At 38.1% G+C, this 20,965-nt stretch overlaps 2 protein-coding genes across 2 annotated transcripts; both read left to right on the top strand.

Moving 5' to 3' along the window:
• The first annotated feature begins 640 nt into the window (after positions 1–640).
• LOC147533847 (uncharacterized) lies at positions 641–1,633 on the top strand. Its single transcript, XM_086649498.1, has one exon. The coding sequence runs from the start codon at positions 701–703 to the stop codon at positions 1,631–1,633; it is 933 nt and encodes a 310-aa protein (XP_086505624.1). The 5' UTR covers positions 641–700.
• Positions 1,634–7,340: 5,707 nt separating this feature from the next.
• On the top strand, positions 7,341–15,723 carry LOC147533846 (putative flavin-containing monooxygenase 1). Its single transcript, XM_086651245.1, has 5 exons — positions 7,341–7,900; positions 8,751–8,988; positions 9,074–9,243; positions 9,341–9,702; positions 15,111–15,723. Exons 1-5 carry the CDS (start codon positions 7,403–7,405, stop codon positions 15,463–15,465), a joined length of 1,623 nt encoding a protein of 540 aa, XP_086507371.1. The 5' UTR covers positions 7,341–7,402; the 3' UTR covers positions 15,466–15,723.
• Positions 15,724–20,965: the final 5,242 nt, after the last annotated feature.

Below are 20,965 nucleotides of genomic sequence, written 5' to 3'. Positions count from 1 at the left end.
TATCACACTGCAACTTGAGCATCTACACATAACTTAACCGAGATAAACAAAAGTAGATATAAAACGTGTTCAACTTGAGCAACTTAGTATTGAGCTCCCAAGGCTCATATGCTAGGTCACGAAATAATTAATTAAGAGTTCTTATTTAATTAGTGATTAATCGCGATTTAGATGTCCCTAAATATCCACTGGTGAAGTACGGTCTATATCTAATAATTGAAATTAAGTACGATTAGTATTGACAGGTCTTACTGGTTGCCTGTTAGACGTACAAGACAACATGCCCTAATATTATTGCCAGTTACCAAATACATTGTATTCAGGCACCACATTCTCCAACTTAATCTAAAGATATCATTTTAACTACTTCCTAGATTTATTTCTCCAATTGTCTTGGACTATATTCATTGGATTCCTATTCTTTTATCCACCTCTAAACACATCATTGATCAAAAGTACATAATCCAATTTCATCTTAGATCTCTTTAACTAACATTCTTGGATTTTTTTGTCTCCTTTTTTTTGGCTTCTAGCTCAATCATTAATTCAGCCCTAATTAATTTAACTAACTACTTGTTAATATGTGTATAAATTAACAACTTTTTGGTCATTGAAACTATCAAGCTTTCATACCCTTTTCTCATCATTTATCAAACTTTAAGATTTTTTTAAGCTTTTAGTTATTTCATTTCGATCTAATATGGCGAAATATCGTTATCATATTCGTTCTTCAAGCTTGCCATCGACATCTGATCATCCCCTTTCGGTGAGGGTGGAAGAACAGTTGAACAAAATGAGAGAAATAATGGATACCCAAAACTATACGAAAGAGATTTTAAGAGATGGTTTATTTGGTCTTAAAGATTTATATGAGACTGTGGAAGATTTTCTTCGATATCCACACACCCAACAAGTCCTATTGAATAACCGAAACGAAAAATGGGTTGACGAAGTTTTGGATGGGTCTTTAAAGTTATTGGACGCGACTAGTACCATTAGAGATGTTCTTTTTCAAATTAAAGAAAATTTGCAAGAGATTAGATCGGTTGTTCGCAGAAGACGACTTATTACTAGAGAACTAGATATAGGTAAGAAAATAGAGGCCTATATATCATCAAGGAAGAAGGCTAATAAGGTAATTCGTAAGTGTATCGGGGAATTGAAGCGAACGGGCAGTAGATTACATGGATTCTCAACAGAAAAACACCAAGATGTTGTAGCTGTGGTGAGCATGTTTAGAGAAGTAAAAGTTATGACTCTTTGTTTGTATGAGTCTCTATTGACAATGTTTATGTATGTGCCTGCTTCGAAGAAAGTAGTACTATCGGGAAAACAACGATGTAATAGAAATTGGTCTTTGTTAGTTTCCAAATTGACGACGAGAATGAAGATGAATAACAAAAGTGTATTAGCACAGGAGGAGGAAGAAGTGCATGTTTATGATATGAATTTCCTCCTAGGTGATCGAAAATCGTTGTGGTGTTGTGAGGATGATGAAGAAAACACTCAAAACGCGCAGAGACGATTAGAGGAGTTGGAAGAGAGTATGGAGTGTCTTGAGGAGGGATTAGGATTAGTGTTTAGGCAGTTAATTAAGACAAGAGTTTCTCTTCTTAACATTCTCAGTAGTTAATTAATTAGCTGATAATTATTAATTTATTGTTATTATAGTTAAGTTATCTCCAATTCCATTGATTCATCTGGAGTTTTTAAAAGATATAAGTGTGGTTTTGAGAGAATTTAATGGAATTACATACACATAACACATTCTCCTTGTAATTTTAAGACACGGCCCTTTAGAAGACTAGTGAAAACATAAGGTCATGGGTCGGGCCAATATAAAATCGTGATTTTTTTTCTTTTTTATAGCACCTCCAATTTGACATGGCCCATATTCATAACACTTAGATCCCACTTCCACTTTGCATATTCAAATTTTTTGCCACACCCGCATAAAATGTTATCTACACACAAATAACATTGAGTTAATTCCTATATGGCCCCCTACTTTGTGACCAGCTTCCTTTATGGTCCCTTTTTTTTTCGTAAATTCAAATGTGACCCCCTATTTTCAAGTAAATGTCATTACTGCCCTTCTTAATTCTAAATTTAAAACATTTAAAAAAAATTATTTTCACCTCACCCCTCTCTCTCTCTCTCTCCACCTCATCTCTCTCTACAACTCACCCCTCTCTCTTTCCAACTCACCCCTCTCTCTTTCCAACTCACCTCTCTCTCTTCCCAACTCACCTCTCTCTCTCTCCAACTCACCCCTCTCTCTCCAACTCACCTTCATCTTCTCCGATTGAAGTCGCCGGCCGGAAAAATTTTCGGCCGGCGACTCCTAAAAAAAAAAAAAAAAAAAATTTCTCTCATCTCTCTCTCTCTAAAAATCCGGCGAAGGGAAACCCCCTTCGCCGGATTTTTAGAGAGATTGAGAGATGAGAGAAATTTTTTTTTTTTTTTTTTTGGAAGTCGCCGGCTGAAAAAATCTCCGGCCGGCGACTTCAATCGGAGAAGATGAAGGTGAGTTGGAGAGAGAGAGGGGTGAGTTGGAGAGAGAGAGAGGTGAGTTGGAAAGAGAGGTGATGTGGAGAGAGAGAGTTGACATGGAGAGAGATGTGTGGTGGAGAGGAAATGAGGTGGAATTATAATTTTATTTTTATTTTTAATTCTGAAAAAAGATTTAAAGGAAGGGTAGTTAGGACAATTACATCAAAAAAGGGGGCCATATTTGAATTTACGAAAAAAAGGGGGCCATAAAGGAAGCTGGTCACAAAGTAGGGGGCCATATAGGAATTAACTCAATAACATTTAACTTGTTCAATTTACTACGACCAAGTCAAGTTTACGCAGACATCATTATACACCACTTTTTTTTCTCCAATTTTAGCCATTTCACTAGAAAATAGCAATTCAGTGTCTCTCTGTATCTATCTTTCTCTCTCTCTACATATCTCCCCCCCCCCCTCTCTCTCTCTCATAAGTAAGGTCTTTTTATATATCTCAACACTGATCCTGGCAAAATATATCCATCTAAGTATTCTTGTTCGGCGATGAAAAGAAAAATACTACGTCTGTGACGACTACTGCTGGGTCCCATTCCCAGTATGTGGCAACGTCTACTAGGGTTATATCGACTTGCCTTCGACAAAATGCACAGAAAATGTTGGTAAGTGATTACTGATCATGAAAATTGGAGTTGTGGTAGATAACCTGTGAAACTTCAACATAGTTGGCGAGATGTTACCAGCGTAACCTATCGAAATCTTCGCTAGCTTCTGTCTTCGGGAAGATGCTATTGGTGATTCGGTGGTATACATGTCCCCTATGCTAGTGTATCCTTTACTAGGGAGGTTACTTATGGATGTAAACACCTATCCAATTGGTTCAATTCATGTGTTATGCGTTTATATCACTGTGTCTACTATCTAGTAACAAGGAGTCTTGTGTCATGTGTTATAACCTTAGGTGCGTAAAACAATTTCTGTGGATGCGTAAACTTTCCCATCCTATTACCATCTAGCAACCAAGAATATAATTTCTAGGTCTTCTCCAATTATTGTTAATTGGTTTTGAGTTGAGTGACCACAAACTTAACACTTGATGCAACTTTGAATCCAGGCCCAAGGTCTCATCTCTCTTTTACTTTCAAATTCTACTAATATTTGATGGGCTAAAAGTCCATTTATGTCATCTTAATGGGTCTTTAATCCACCTATGATCTGAAATGATCCTTAGGTCCAACCATTAAGAACTTTTAGAACAAAAAGTTCAATACTATTATAACTAAAGTTTATAGTCCAATATTTATTAAGACTTACTATAAAAATACCAAATATGTTATTATTCCTTCGGACAATACCAAAATCCACCAATATGAGTCGAAAGTTTGCTTCTCTAAAACTGTTGATCCTATACTTTTCTTGTCGTTCATATATGAGTCGAAAGTTTTCTTGTCGTTCATATATTCTCGATCTCCATTGCTTTGAGGTTTTGATATTCATTTCTTCTTTGATTCATATATTCTTAAACGAAGGGTGAAATTGGCTTTTCACACTTTTTGACATTTGCACATAAATGTAATATATATATACTCTTAAAGCCGGCACCCTATTATAGTAATATGTGACTCTGCTTCCCCAGTCTCATCCTTCCCTAACTGTCTGAGTGACTGAGTTAGACAACATTTGAGAAGAAACCGAATAAAAAATCACAATCGTGGGGCTGTGGAAATCACCCAGAAATAGAAATATTATCATTGCAAAAAAAATATTATCATGACAACCATTCCATAATTGTAAATTGTTATGTTATTAATTTTAGTGAGATCATTTGGTTTTAATGTTTTTTTTTATATTGATGATTGAACAGAACATGAATCCACGTCCCAGACTGTAAGTGGCTCGCGTGGACCATTGGTTTAGTTAAAATATGTATTTGTTTTACTATAACTTATAATACATAACTAAACAGTCCACCATCTTTTGGTGCAGCGGTTGGACACCCCTCTTAATACTACGAGGTTGTGGGATCGAGTTTTAATGGAAGCAGTTTGCCATCAAAATTCATCCCATGTGATTTAGGCAACTTATAAAGTAAATAATATGATTGTCGGGCTTTAGGTCTCTTTCATGTTGTCGGGTTTTAGGTCTCTTTCATTAGAGTTTAAATTAGGCGGCTATCGTGCTCATCACATTTTCATGATGTATCAATGGCTTGTAACACGTAGATCGTAGCCGATTTCACAAAAAATACATAACTAAATATATTTCGCAGTTTAGTTTTCTCTTTTTATATATATATATATATATATATATTAAATCTCTCTAATGCAATTAGATCTTATAAAAAATCTTTTCGATATGACTTTTTAGTTAAAACAAAATTTTTATTGAAAATGCTAGTATCACAGAGGATTTTGACAAAAGAAGTTGCCCAGCTGTGATTTGAATCTCTCAATGGCTCAAATTTAGTCAAATTTTCAAATTACAACCGCCACATCAGCTGTACAACTTCTTTTGTCAAAATCCGTTGTGATTCTAGCATTTTCGAAATCTTATTGGGATCCAAGATAAAATTCTTGAGTCATGTAGATGGAGAAGAGTTACGGAGACTTGGAATTTGCAACTTCCCACAATTTGATCGAATACTAAAACATGAGTACCCACCTGAAGAGGATTGGACGTTAGTTAACAGAGATGCGGTCTCTGATGTAAGTTGTGCAGGTTTCAGATCCGTGTTACGAGATCATGAAGGTCATTTGGTCTTTGTTAAATTTGTGGTCATCCAACTCAAAACTAATTGACAATGAGTGGAGAATGTAGGGGACGATATTTGAGAGAAAATATCTAGATAAGATTTATAATAAATTTAGACATATAATATTATATTTAACTATATTAAAATTTTGAGATGTACGGGCTAGAAGCCCGTACAGAGCTCCTTCAACTCTTACAACTTACTTTATAAGTTCTTCAATTCAATCTCTAATTTGCTTCTCTTGTGCTTCCTATGCTTCATGTGTTCCATACCCATTACATCTTACATCTATTTATACTAGAGATAGAGCATACTAGTAAAGACTAGAGAATTCCACGTTGGAACTTACAAAGAGTAAATATAGTTTCTAGACTAATCTTTTAGTCAAACTTCTCTAGACTATTCTTCTCTAGATATTTCTACTTTAGAAAAGACTCCATCTAAATATTTCTCCCAATACAAAGAGTTACATAGGAAATTACAAATTACTAATTTCCAACAGAGAAGATCTATACATTATATTCTTAATTGCTAGTTACCCCTTCTCCCATGTGAGACTATTCTCACGTCTTCGTACCACGCTAGGCCGATCGACTATTACATCGAGTTCACTGTGAATAACGTACCTCACTATCTTTAGTATTATAGAAAAAGACAGGCTTGGGGTGATAAGTATTTGGCCGATTCATGCTTGAATTCTTTCCTAACTCTGTTCTATTATAGACTTAATCTTTGATTTCTTAATGTAATGATTTGAGGCTCGAGCCCTTCACTCTTGTGATAAATGCAAAGGAAAATTTCTTGTTTGATAAAAACTTGTTTCACTAGGAAATTTTGTACAAGTAGTACACAAAAGTGGAGAGTGAGACTTTTAAGAAAACAAACACAATTTAAAAGATACAAGTCAGATCAACTTTCATCTAATGATTTGGATCTGGTTTGCCATGCGATCTCTCTCTAATAATTTTATCAAAAATTCTAAATGAACCGCCCAAACAAACCGCCTGATTTTGATTGAAAAAATATTTTAACGGTTCCATCGAGACAAAGGTAAGGGCATGTCATTAACTTTCAAACAATGACCACCTCATCAAGCAGTTGAAGAGTTAATGACCTGCTCTGAGCTCTCTGAGTCTCCCTCACAAAGCTGAGAACATTTTCCATTCATTCAAAGGCCTGCATTAACTCTCAAAAAAAGGTGAGAGCAGGTCATTAACTGTTCTCCCTCGCTCCCTAACCCTAATCCTGGAGGAGGGTTCCGAAAACCCTCCTTGAAGTTTCAGACTCCTTGGTCGCCCGCCCGCGAAAGGTCTGTGGCTGGCCAATCACGAAACCCTCCTCGAAGTCTTGTTTCGGCAAAGGGACTTCCCTTCTGTGTATGAGGGGGAGAGAGAGCAAGGGGAAAGAGAAGGAGAGATGGAAGGGAGAAAGAGGAGAAGAGAGAGAAGAAAGATAAATGGAAGTGGTGGTGATGGAAGGAGAGGAGGAAGAAAAAAGGAAAATAATGGCGGTGGTTGCTGGAGGTGGTGTCCGAAGTTGGAGGTCGCAGTTGAGGAGGAAGAAGATGTTTTGTTTCCTTTTAAAATTTTGTAGTCCGAAAAATTTGACAAAATTCATAATTTCTCTTTAAAATTTTGTACTGCGACAATTTTTATATTTCCCCGAAGCGTCGGGTAATTCTAAACCATAACTTCAAAAATGGTGCGATCTGGTTCTCACTGCTGACGCGACATACTTATTTTCTAATCTTGACACATGACATCAGCAAATGGGCCATGCTCGGACACAGAGTGTCACATAGAATTTTAAGAGTGTTGGTTAAAAATCTATTTCCAACAAGAGAGTTTGTTAGAAGTCTATGATGACATGAAAATAGTTACTTTAGAAATTAGCATTCTAAATTTAGAGTATCCTCTTCAGGATCTCTAATTGCCTTGGTCTACTCAGAATCCTGGTCTGATTAATGAGTTACTCGAGTAGACGAGGCAATCGAATAACATTTACTTTTCTGAAAATTTCTATCATTTATTAATTGACAAAATTCAGTTATCTTCTTCTAATGATAATATAAATAAATAGGCCCTAACATCAACAATAACTATACCAATACCCACAGAGGCAATTACACAGGGCATTCCAAATGGAGATGAAAAGAGTTGGAATCATTGGAGCTGGAATCAGTGGCCTTCTCGCCTGCAAGTACACACTGGAAAAGGGTTTCCACCCCATTGTCTTTGAATCACAATCATCAATTGGTGGTGTTTGGAATTACAACTCTGTTCAAACAACCAAACTTCAAACACCAAAAGCAGCTTACAGATTCTCTGACTTTCCATGGCCTTCTTCCCTTGACGGAAATGAATTCCCTAACCACCACCAAGTACTTGACTACTTGGAATCTTATGCTCATCATTTCGACTTACATCGATACATCAAATTCAATTCCAAAGTCATTTCCATCGACTATGTCAACGGTGATACTGCTACTGGTGCTAGTAGTAGTAGTAAACAAGAAGAAATGCTTTCGCAGTGTGACGTTTGGGGTGGGAGCAATGTACCATTTGGTCGTAAGGGGAAATGGGAGATCACTGTACAAGATAATGTTCGAACTACTAATGCTACTACTACCAATTATCAGGTAAACTTTTGCTTCAAAAAGATTTTGAAGAGTAAATCGGATTTTTGATTCAAAACTGAAAAAGTTTGAAATCAATGGTTTCCAATATGCTGATTTGATTCATCACCTAACATGTTATTTATAATGTATATGTATATCTGATAATATATGGAAACATCTATAAGATAAAAACAAAATATATTTATAGACTAAATAAACATTAGAAATAGATCTATGAGAATATTAATTTCCTCTTTGGAGTGAATTTGAATAAGGAAAATGCTGAAATCCTTTGTGATTCTAGCACTTCCGTTTGAATAATAATTTCATGACGTGAATCTTAATTTCACATACTATTTGTTGAGGAGACTATGAAATTGGTTGTTGAAACATTATGAAAGCAGTGACAGAGCAATAATGACTCATACTATAGACTGGACATAGGAAAGATAAGTTCATTGTTCCACATGCTTACTATTGTCATAGGGGACGGGCTACCCGATCTTGTGTTATTTCTTGCAATAAATTGATAAGTTTTTGGGGAAAATATAAGTTGTTGATATACAAAGGCTTGTTGTAGTGAATCGTGATCGCTCTTAGTGAAAAAATCAAAAAATAGTTATCTCTTATCGTTTTCTTTATAGAGTACTTTTGACTTTCTTTTTGTGAAAGTCCTTATCCCTTCGCAACACGTCTACTAGGCTGAGTGGGCATTATTTGCTTTTGCTTTAGGCCTCCATAGGCTGAGTGGGCTTTTTTTTTGTTGCATTCCAATATCGGGCTTCTGGATTTTTTTCCACCCTATGCAACTTATAGTAGTATTTGGTTATTGTGTCTTCTCACTCGAGTTAATAATTTTCAATGAAAGCAGGTTCATGAAGTTGAATTCGTGATCCTGTGCATAGGAAGGTTCAGTGATGTTCCAAGAATTCCCGACTTCCCACCAAACAGAGGCCCCGAAGCGTTCCAAGGGAAGGTGTTACATTCCAAGGACTACTCTGCCATGGATGATGATGCTGCTATAAATTTCGTCAAAGGCAAGCGTGTCACTGTCGTCGGATTTATGAAATCGGCATTAGATATCGCTTATGAATGTGCATTAGCCAACGGTACAATTTACATTACTAACAATTACCTTTATGAATCGTAGTGTTAATTCTTCTGTATGCTAAATTGTTGTGTGTATCGATATAGGGGCGAATTACCCATGTACGTTGGTATATAGGAAGGAACATTGGTTTATATCGGATTGTATGTGGCCTGTGCTTGGAATGCTTTACCTTCCACGCTTCTCCCAACTTATGTTCCATAAGCCCGGTGAAGGACTCTTACTCAGTATCTTGGCTACCCTTCTTTCGCCTCTTGTAAGCTTCAAACATTTTGCCCATCACACATTATTATTTCGGACTAACGTATGTGATGTACATCGAATGGTTACTAACATTCATGTTGATTTTTCAGAGAAGGGCGGTAACGAAATATGTTGAAAACTATATCAAATCCAAGCTTCCTTTGAAGAAATATAACATGGTACCAAAGCAAAGTTTCTTTGAAGAAGTTTCTTCTTGTACAATTGCAACTATGCCAGAAAAGTTCTACGATAAGGTAGACGAAGGAAGCATTGTCTTGAAAAAGTCGAAGAGCTTCAGTTTTTGCAAAGAAGGGTTGATACTCGATAATGCAAATGCAACCACTCTTAAAACAGACATTGTTATTCTTGCTACTGGTTACAAGGGAGACGAAAAGCTCAAGAACATCTTCAAATCACCAACATTCCAAAACTACATTATGGGGTCCTCAAACTCCACCGTTCCACTTTACAGGTAATGATACTACAGGTAATAATAGTATCAGATTCAGCCCAGTGTTTCACCGATTTCTACCTGTTAGTTTTTTCTAAAATTCTTTTGTTGAACTCTATGAATATTATGTTGGGGTCCCTCCTTATAATTAAAGGACACCTAGTTGGAATAGGATTTCCCTTATTCCTTGTTTGGGGAAAAAATAGAAGTTTCTATTTTTTCAAGCCTAAAAAGGAATTCCTATTTCTTTTGGTAAACCTCCCTATTTATCATTATAAAAGGGAATGAAAGGAAAGAGATTATATACAACAACTTCCAGAACAAAGAGAAGTCAGAGAAAGAGAGATTTCTGAAGTGGTTCTTTCAAGAGAGATTGAAAGAGCAGAATATTGGTTTGAAGAAAAGAAGATTATTAATCTTGTGAAGCAATTTAGTTTGTGGTTATCTTCTTCAACCTTTAGTAATCTAGGATTTGTTCAAATCCTAAGGAGTAAGAGATTTTATTTCTTTGTTTCTTTGTTCAGTTTATCCACCATAGGTTTGGTGAAGAGTTGTCCAAGAGTGTTTCTACACATCTTGAAGAATTGTGTAACCCATTATTTAATTATAATGGAAGATTTCTGGACTAGGTCCCGTGGTTTTTTACCTTCTAGTTTGGAGGGGTTTTTTGCCACGTTAAATAATCTTGGTGTCTCTGCTTTTACTTTCACATCGTTTATCTTCATATTCCTGAACAAGTTAATTAGGTTATTTTTCCCAACAAGTGGTACCAGAGCTAAGGTTGGATTTATTGTTCAGAAATATGGAAGTGAATACTAATCGCACGATTAGTTTAGATGGAGAAAACTACTTGATGTGGAAAGCAAAAATGGAAGATTTGTTATACTGCAAAGACCTAGCTGCACCCATTGAAAATCACGGTACAAAACCGATGAAGATAGATGAAGAAGACTGGAAGGTATTAGATCGTAAGGTTGTTGGATTTATTCGACAATGGGTAGAACCCAGTGTTTTTCATCATGTATCGACGGAGACTTCCGCTTATAGTCTATGGAGGAAATTAGAAGAATTGTATGATCAGAAGACAACTGCCAAAAAGGCTTACTTGTTCAGAAAGCTAGGAAAATTACAATATAAAGAAGGAACCTCAATTGCTCAACACTTAAATGAGATGAAAAGTCTAGTAAACCAGCTTTCTGCAATGAAGTTAGTTTTGGATGATGAGTTGCAGGCCTTACTTCTTCTAAATTCTTTACCAGATAGTTGGGAGACATTGGTGGCGTCTCTTAGCAATTCTGCTCCTGATGGCATAATGCGTATGGATCACGTAACAGGTAGTTTGTTGAATGAAGAAACAAGAAGGAAATCATCTTCAGACGAGTCTCATTCAGAGGCACTTGTTACAGAAAGACGGGGGAGAGGTAAAAGTAGAAAACCTCATAACCGTGATAAGTCAAGGGGGAGATCAAAACCAAAGAAAGAAGTTAGATGTTTTGGTTGTGGAAAAATGGGTCATTACAAGAGTGATTGCAGGAAACCAAAGAAGGAAAATAAAAAGGATGATGAAAAACAAGATAATGTTGCGGCAGTTGCCTCAGGTGATGACATTATCTTACTCTCAGGTTGTGGAGACACTTGCTTAAGTATGACTGAGTCAGAACCAGAAACAACATGGTTGGTTGACTCAGGTGCTTCATATCATGCTATTCCATGTAAGGATTTCTTTAACTCTTACAGAACTGGTGACCTTGGCAAAGTCAGGATGGGAAACTTAGGTTTCTCAAAAATCGTAGGAATTGGAGAAGTGAAAATTGAGACGAGCACAGGGAGTACATTGATTCTTAAGAATGTGAGGCATATACCAGATCTTCGATATAACCTAATCTCTACCGGAGTATTAGATGATGAAGGGTACCACAGTCACTTTGGTGATGGAAAGTGGAAGCTCACAAAAGGGTCAATGGTGATAGCAAGGGGGAAGAAGTGTTGTACTTTATACAGGACTCAAGTAAAACTGTGTAAAGGAGAATTGAATGCAGTTGAAAAAGATTCTTCCACTGATCTTTGGCATAGAAGACTCGGGCACATGAGCGAGAAAGGACTTCAAATCCTTGCTAAACGACAAGACTTACCGAACGTAAAAAGTATAAATTTAAACACTTGTTCTCATTGTTTAGTAGGAAAGCAACATAGAGTTTCTTTTCAAAGGAATGCATCTGAAAGAAAATCCAGTGTTTTGGAGCTTGTTTATTCTGACGTTTGTGGACCTTTAAAGGTCAAAACACTTCGTGGTGCTTTGTATTTCGTTACTTTTATAGATGATGCTTCCAGGAAAGTTTGGGCATATGCCATAAAGACCAAAGATCAGGTACTTGCAGTTTTCAAAAATTTCCACAACATGGTAGAACGGGAGACAGGAAAATCATTGAAGTGCATTCGCACTGACAATGGAGGAGAATACATCGGGTCGTTTGAAGAGTATTGCAAAACCCATGGTATTCGACATGAACAGACAGTTCCCAAAACTCCACAACAAAATGGTGTAGCAGAACGCATGAACCGCACTATTGTGGAGAGGATCAGATGTATGCTCTCAGAAGCAAAGCTGCCTAAAAGCTTCTGGGGTGAAGCAATGCGTACTGCATGTTATCTGATTAATTTATCACCTTCAGCACCATTAGATGGAGATGTAGCTGAGAGAGTGTGGGCTGGGAAAGAAGTCAGTTATGAACACTTAAGGGTGTTTGGTTGCAGGGCTTTTGTGCATATACCTAAAGATCAAAGAGCAAAGCTTGATGATAAAGCCAAGCAATGCATCTTTTTAGGGTATGCAGATGAGAAATTCGGATACAGGTTATGGGATCCAGTGGATAAGAAGATTATTAGAAGTACAGATGTGGTCTTTCTTGAAAACCAAACTATTGAGGACTTCGGGAAAGTTGAGAAGCATGAGAATCATAGTAATGATCTCATTGATCTAGATCCACATATCTCTTCTAAGGTTATGCATGATAATGCAGGTGAAGAACAAAATCATGAAGATGAAGCTCATGAAGATGTTCCTATGGGTGATGATGTTGAGCAAGAAACGGAAGTTCAACATGAACCACCAGTTGAATTGAGAAGATCGACTAGAGAGAGAGCACCATCTACCAAGTATCCTCCACACGAGTATGTGATGGTTACAGATAGTGGAGAACCACAGTGTTATGAAGAAGCCCTAGATGATGAACACAAGAAGGAGTGGTTGAAAGCTATGCAAGATGAGATTGAATCATTGCATAAGAACAACACTTTTAAGTTGGTTGAAAAACCTAAGAATAAGAAAATTCTTAAAAATAAGTGGGTTTTCAAAATCAAGACCGAAGAAAGAAATTCACAACCACGGTATAAGGCACGCCTAGTGGTGAAAGGATTTGGGCAGAAGAAGGGTATTGATTTTGATGAGATTTTCTCTCCGGTGGTGAAGATGTCCTCTATACGGTTAGTATTGGGATTGGCTGCAAGTATGAACCTAGAAATTGAACAACTAGATGTCAAGACCGCTTTCCTTCATGGTGACTTGGAGGAAGATGTGTATATGGAACAACCAACAGGGTTTGAAGTTAAAGGTAAGGAACACTTGGTTTGTAAGTTAGAGAAGAGTTTATATGGGCTGAAACAAGCACCAAGACAGTGGTACAAAAAGTTTGAATCATTCATGAAGGATCAAGGGTATCACAGGACGGCTTCAGATCATTGTGTTTTCGTTCATAAATTTCCTGATGGAGATTTGATTATACTTCTACTTTATGTTGATGATATGTTGATTGTTGGTCAGGATGCTAATAAAATTAGCAGGTTAAAGAAGGAACTAAACAAGTATTTCGATATGAAAGACTTGGGTCCAGCAAAACAAATTCTTGGCATGCATATCTCTCGTGATAGGAAAGCTGGAAAACTTTGGCTATCACAAGAAAGATACATTGAGAAGGTTCTAGAAAGGTTCAATATGGACAAGACAAAACCAGTGAGTTGTCCATTAGCCAGTCACTTTAAGTTGACTCGTGATCAGTGTCCATCAACTAGAAGTGAGAAAGAAGAAATGGAGAAAATTCCTTATGCTTCAGCTGTAGGAAGCTTGATGTATGCAATGGTGTGTACAAGACCGGACATTGCATTTGCAGTTGGAGTAGTAAGCAGATTTCTTGCTAATCCAGGCAAAGAGCATTGGTTAGCAGTGAAGTGGATTCTGAAGTATCTTAGAGGTACGTCTAAAGCTCGTATATGTTTTGGTAATGATAAGCCAGTATTAGTCGGTTACACAGATGCAGACATAGCAGGAGATGTAGACTCTAAAAGGTCCACATCAGGCTACTTATTTACATTTTCAGGGGGAGCAGTGTCATGACAATCTAAATTACAAAAGTGTGTAGCTTTATCTACTACAGAGGCAGAATATATTGCCATTACAGAATGTTGCAAGGAGATGTTATGGATGAAGAGGCTGTTAGAAGAACTTGGTATGAAACAAGATAATTATGTTATTCATTGCGACAGTAAGAGTGCCATCCACCTCAGTAAGAATTCTAGTTTCCATTCAAAGTCCAAGCATATAAATGTGAGATACCAATGGATCCAAGATGTTCTTGAAGACAAGGTGTTGAAGATCGAGAAAATCCATACTGACGACAATGGTTCAGATATGATGACAAAACCATTACCCAAAGGCAAACATGAGCTATGTAGCAGTGTTGCAGGTTTGGGGATGGTAGGTCCCTCTTCATAAGTCGGGAGGGGGAGTTTGTTGGGGTCCCTCCTTATAATTAAAGGACTCCTAGTTGGAATAGGATTTCCCTTATTCCTTGTTTGGGGAAAAAATAGAAGTTTCTATTTTTTCAAGCCTAAAAAGGAATTCCTATTTCTTTTGGTAAACCTCCCTATTTATCATTATAAAAGGGAATGAAAGGGAAGAGATTATACACAACAACTTCCAGAACAAAGAGAAGTCAGAGAAAGAGAGATTTCTGAAGTGGTTCTTTCAAGAGAGATCGAAAGAGCAGAATATTGGTTTGAAGAAAAGAAGATTATTAATCTTGTGAAGCAATTTAGTTTGTGGTTATCTTCTTCAACCTTTAGTAATCTAGGATTTGTTCAAATCCTAAGGAGTAAGAGATTTTATTTCTTTGTTTCTTTGTTCAGTTTATCCACCATAGGTTTGGTGAAGAGTTGTCCAAGAGTGTTTCTACACATCTTGAAGAATTGTGTAACCCATTATTTAATTATAGTGGAAGATTTCTGGACTAGGTCCCGTGGTTTTTTACCTTCTAGTTTGGAGGGGTTTTTTGCCACGTTAAATAATCTTGGTGTCTCTGCTTTTACTTTCACATCGTTTATCTTCATATTCCTGAACAAGTTAATTAGGTTATTTTTCCTAACATATTATACAGGGAGGTGATTCACCCTCGGATACCACAGTTGGCAATAATTGGATACTCTGAAAGTGTGGCGAATATATATACTTCAGAAATGAGGTGTAAATGGCTAGTACATCTTCTCGATGAAACGTTCAAGTTGCCAAGTATAAAAGAGATGGAAAAAGATGTATTAGAATGGGAGAAATACATGAAACGATATTCTGGTTCAAACTACAGAAGATCATGTCTTGCTTTGTTGCACATTTGGTACAATGATCAGCTGTGCAAAGACATTGGTTGGAACCCTAAGAGGAAAAATGGTTTCTTTGCTGAACTATTTGAACCTTATGGAGTCCTGGACTATGCAAACCAGCTTACTCCTAATTAATCAAGAACCGACACAAGATTGGTAAATCAATGAATCCAAGAATGATTGGTTAAATTTGTTTAGTACATATGCTTCCCCTGATTTTATGTTGTGTGATCGGTTTCTATAGTGAGTTTGTATCCTTAATTAGTTTTCTTTGAGCATCATTGAATAATAAATGGCTGATTTTAGGCCATGTTTGTGCCGTTGTGGGGTTGGACATGCGTGTGTGTGTGTGTATATGTTTTCAAGTTTCCAGTTTTTTATTTTTCATTATAACTTTCATGTGTTGACTTACTTAAACTAGGTAAAGAAAGGACAAAAATGTCACAGCCACCGACAAAAGTGGTGTGAATTCCAATCAGACGGTTAGATTCAGGACACTTTCTCTCCCTTGGTGAAAATATGGTGATTGTAGGCCGTTGGATGGGTGTTATAACTAAAAGTCGCGGAAGCTATCGAACCTATCCTAGAAATTGATCCGATTATGAAGATTAATCGAAAAGCTAAGTCAAAATCAAATATGCGAACAGAATTTAACGAGGTTCGGCTTTAAAGCCTACGTCCTCGGGCGAACAAGAAATCTTTATTGAAGGATAGATGAAGACGACTAACACAACCCGCAAGTTCGTCCCAAGATGGTACCGTATAGAATTTTACCTTCTATACTAGATCTTCGACAACCGAGAAATTAAACACCGCTCAAAACTATGAACAAAAAATTTCTCTCTCACTTGCTCTCTCTCTTTAGCTCTCTCTAAAGAAGAGTTGTTGTTGCTTGTGTTGGTGTGTTGAATACAAACACTCAAACCCCTATTTATACATTATAGCCACCGACCCATAATAGGAAGTAGCAATTTGTAACCAAATTTTGGAAACACCAAAATTTAGAAACCAATTGCAAAACTGCCATTAATAATTGGTGTCAATTTGCAAAACCGCCTTTAATCACAATTCTAAAACCGCCATAGCATCTAAACTAAACCGCCTTAAGTAATTGGAAACTGCCTCTCACAATTGTTATAACTGAAAGTCGCGGAAGCTCTCGAACCTATCCTAGAAATTGATCCGATTATGAAGATTAATCGAAAAGCTAAGCCAAAATCTAAATATGCGAACAGAATTTAACGAGGTTCGGCTTTAAAGCCTACGTCCTCGGGCGAAAAGAAATCTTTATTGAAGGATAGATGAAGACGACTAACACAACCCGCAAGTTCGTCCTAAGATGGTACCGTATAGAAATTAACCTTCTATACTAGATCTTCGACAACCGAGAAATTAAACACCGCTCAAAACTATGAACAAAAAATTTCTCTCTCACTTGCTCTCTCTCTTTAGCTCTCTCTAAAGAAGAGTTGTTGTTGCTTGTGTTGGTGTGTATTACAAAGACTCAAGACCCCTATTTATATAGGATATCAAGCCCCATAAAAAGGAACTTTGGTTTCTAAATTACTTTGGTGCCAAAATTTAGAAACCGCCTATATGGTGCCAATAAACCGCCTATGCAAAAATTTAGAAACCGCCTCTGCCTCTCACAATTCCAGATCTAGTATAGAAGGTTAATTTCTATACGGTACCATCTTGGGACGAACTTGCGGGTTGTGTTAGTCGTCTTCATCTATCCTTCAATAAAGATTTCTTTTCGCCCGAGGACGTAGGCTTTAAAGCCGAACCTCGTTAAATTCTGTTCGCATATTTGATTTTGACTTAGTTTTTCGATTAATCTTCATAATCGGAACAATACGGATCAAGATGCACGATGGAGTGGTGAGAACATTGACGGACGTAAGACACATACCCGATTTGCGGAAAAATCTAATTTCCCTTGGTGTGTTGGAGCGGTACGGCTGTAAGATAATTATAGAGAATGGCTCTATAAAAGTCGTTAAGGGTTCTTTGGTGGTAATGAGAGGTACTCGTTACGGTAATTTATACAAACTTTTGGGGACAACAATTACGGGAGATGTAGCAGTAGGAATCAGTGGAAGGGATCCAACGGCTAGTACGAGGCTTTGGCATATGCGCCTTGGGCATATGTCAGAAAAGGGTCTATCTTTGATGTGCGGGAAAGGCTTGTTGAAGGACATGAAGAAGCTTTGCATGGAGTTTTGTGAGCATTGTGTGTTCGGGAAGGCACACAGGGTGACGTTCTCTACAAGCAAGCACAGGAGCAAAAAGGTGTTAGACTACGTACACACCGATGTCTGGGGACCGGCAAAGTTACCTTCCAAGGGTGGTTCCAGGTATTTTGTTACATTCGTTGATGATCATTCGAGATTTGTCTGGCTTTATTTTCTGAAGCATAACAATGAGGTATTCAACACATTCATGGTGTGGAAAGCAATGGTTGAGAACAAAACTGGTCGAAAGCTGAAGACGTTAAGGTCGGATAATGGGACCGAGTACACGGATGGGGCATTCAAGGAGTTTTGTAATCAGGAAGGCATTGTGAGGCACTGGACAGTAGTAAACACACCTCAGCAGAATGGAGTCGCAGAGAGATTGAACCGTACACTACTTGAGAAGGCTAGATGTATGCGCTCCAATTCGGGATTAGGCGTAGAATGGTGGGCAGAATCTGTTGCTACAGCTTGTTATATTGTGAACAGGTCTCCACATTCTTCTTTAGATGGCGGCATACCTTACGAGGTGTGGTCAGGTGAACATGCAGATTACGGGAGACTTAAGGTTTTCGGTTGTACGGCCTATTACCATGTTAAAGGTAACAAACTTGACAATAGAGCAAAAAAGGCAATTTTCTTAGGATATGCTACAGGAGTCAAGGGTTATCGGCTATGGTGTACGGAAGACAAGAAGTTTGTAATCAGCAGAGATGTGGTGTTTGATGAGTCATCTATTGTAGCTATGGCGAAAGCTACGGTGCCTAGTTGTGGTGATGTTGGGTCTACTAAAGCTCAAGTAGTGGAAGTAGAAGCCGAAGACCAACGGGTTTCTAGGAATCATGATCAGGTGGAGCATCAGGATAAAACTCAGGATGAGGAAATTGATGAACCCGATCATGAGGAGGTTCAAGGGGAAGGTACACAAGTTTTACAACAACAACAGCAGGATGTTTCGGTACACACTAGGCCGAAACGGTTATATAAGCCGGTACAGAGGTTAGGGTCAGACAAACCTCTTAGGCATTAAGGGCAGGCAAATCTGGTTGAATATGCACTCTCGGTGGAAGACGACGAGCCGGTCACCTTCAAACAAGCTATTACCGCGGCGGAAAGAGAGAGTTGGTTGGTTGCTATGCAAGAAGAGATGGAGTCTCTTCACAAGAACAAGACATGGGAGGTTGTCCCATTGCCCAAAGGTAAGTCTGTTATTGGTTGTAAATGGGTGTACAAGAAGAAAGAGGATTCTTCCGAAATCAAGGGTACAAGGTATAAGGCAAGACTAGTGGCCAAGGGTTATGCACAGGAAGGGGTCGACTACAATGAGATTTTCTCCCCGGTCGTGAAACATACTTCTATTCGGGTGCTATTGAGTATTGTTGCTCATAGTGATCTTGAGCTGGAACAACTCGATGTTAAAACCGCCTTCTTGCACGGTGATTTGGAAGAAGAAATTTATATGGCTCAACCTGAGGGATACAAGGTTGAGGGCAAAGAAAATCAAGTATGTCGTTTGAGGAAATCTCTTTACGGATTGAAACAATCCCCTCGCCAATGGTACAAACGATTTGATTTTTTTCATGCTAAAGCATGGTTTTCGCAGAAGTGACTATGATTGTTGTGTATACATCAAGAAACTTCGCGAAGGAGACTTTATTTATCTCCTTTTGTATGTGGATGACATGCTTATTGCTTCTCGAAGCATGGTGGAGATAGATAAGTTGAAATCTCAACTCAGTCAAGAGTTTGAGATGAAAGACATGGGCGCTGCAAAGAAGATACTGGGAATGGAGATTAAGAGAGAGCGGTCAAGTAAGAAACTGTACTTGAATCAGAAAGGTTACATCGAACGAGTAGTTTTTCGGTTCGGGATGCAGAATGCGAAGGCGGTGTCAACACCTTTGGCACCACACTTCAGGCTCTCGGGAAAACAATCTCCCACTACTACGGTGGAGAAGGATCATATGGATCGTATACCGTATGCTAGTGCAGTTGGCAGTTTGATGTACGCTATGGTGTGTACTTGTCCAGATATTTCACAAGCGGTCAGTGTGGTTAGTAGGTTTATGGCAAACCCGGGGAAGACACATTGGGAAGCTGTGAAGTGGGTCTTGAGGTACTTGAAGGGTACCGTTGATACGGGTTTGTGCTTTGGTGGAGACACATGTCAGGTAAGCGGTTATGTTGACTCGGATTATGCTGGCGATCTAGATAGAAGACGATCTACTACTGGTTATGTATTTAAGGTACATGGTGCTCTAGTTAGTTGGCGATCGATGTTACAATCTACAGTTGCGTTATCTACTACGGAGGCCGAGTATATGGCTATGGCCGAGGGTGTGAAAGAAGCATTGTGGTTGTGGGGTCTTCTGGATGATCTAGGGATTAAGCAGGAGTGCGTAGATGTATGGTGTGATAGTCAAAGTGCGATCCACTTGGCGAAGAATCAGGTCCATCATGCTCGTACTAAGCATATCGATGTCAGGTATCACTTTGTACGAGATGTCATAGAGGAAGGTGATGTTTCTCTCATGAAGGTACACACAGATGAGAATCCCGCGGACATGTTGACTAAAGTGGTGACGTGTAGCAAGTTTCAGCATTGCTTGGAATTGCTACAAATCGGCTCGTGTTAAGTTGCCCGAAAGGGCGTAATGGCGACAAGGTGATCTTTATGTGAAGGGTTGGTAGAACTACAGTAGGCTTGATCCTGTAAAAGGGTACGTAGGCAACCATGGTCATATGGTGCAGTCGGATGAAGTTACAAGAAACAGATATATCTTACAAGGAGTATCCTGGTGTTCGTCCAAAATTTGAAGAGTATCAAATTGTGTACGAGGTGGAGAATTGTGAGAGGCAGTTTCCAATTACTTAAGGCGGTTTAGTTTAGATGCTATGGCGGTTTTAGAATTGTGATTAAAGGCGGTTTTGCAAATTGACACCAATTATTAATGGCAGTTTTGCAATTGGTTTCTAAATTTTGGTGTTTCCAAAATTTGGTTACAAATTGCTACTTCCTATTATGGGTCGGTGGCTATAATGTATAAATAGGGGTTTGAGTGTTTGTATTCAACACACCAACACAAGCAACAACAACTCTTCTTTAGAGAGAGCTAAAGAGAGAGAGCAAAAAAAGAGAGAAATTTTTTGTTCATAGTTTTGAGCGGTGTTTAATTTCTCGGTTGTCGAAGATCTAGTATAGAAGGTAAAATTCTATACGGTACCATCTTGGGACGAACTTGCGGGTTGTGTTAGTCGTCTTCATCTATCCTTCAATAAAGATTTCTTGTTCGCCCGAGGACGTAGGCTTTAAAGCCGAACCTCGTTAAATTCTGTTCGCATATTTGATTTTGACTTAGCTTTTCGAATAATCTTCATAATCGGATCAATTTCTAGGATAG

This window comes from Eschscholzia californica, unplaced genomic scaffold (genome assembly GCF_041429995.1).
Source record: "Eschscholzia californica isolate CP2 unplaced genomic scaffold, dmEscCali1.0.p SCAF_6, whole genome shotgun sequence".
In the NCBI taxonomy this organism is placed as follows: Eukaryota; Viridiplantae; Streptophyta; class Magnoliopsida; order Ranunculales; family Papaveraceae; genus Eschscholzia; species Eschscholzia californica.
The sequence above is the reverse complement of the archived record's forward strand: the minus strand, read 5'-3'. Positions and strand labels throughout refer to the sequence as shown.

Excerpts from the sequence above, each read along its gene's own strand:
- LOC147533847 (XM_086649498.1), top strand. The coding sequence starts at position 701 with ATGGCGAAATATCGTTATCATATTCGTTCTTCAAGCTTGCCATCGACA.
- LOC147533846 (XM_086651245.1), top strand. The coding sequence starts at position 7,403 with ATGGAGATGAAAAGAGTTGGAATCATTGGAGCTGGAATCAGTGGCCTT. Across the intron at positions 8,989-9,073 it reads TGAATGTGCATTAGCCAACG|GGGCGAATTACCCATGTACG; the intron begins GTACAATTTACA and ends GTATCGATATAG. Across the intron at positions 9,703-15,110 it reads TCCACCGTTCCACTTTACAG|GGAGGTGATTCACCCTCGGA; the intron begins GTAATGATACTA and ends CATATTATACAG.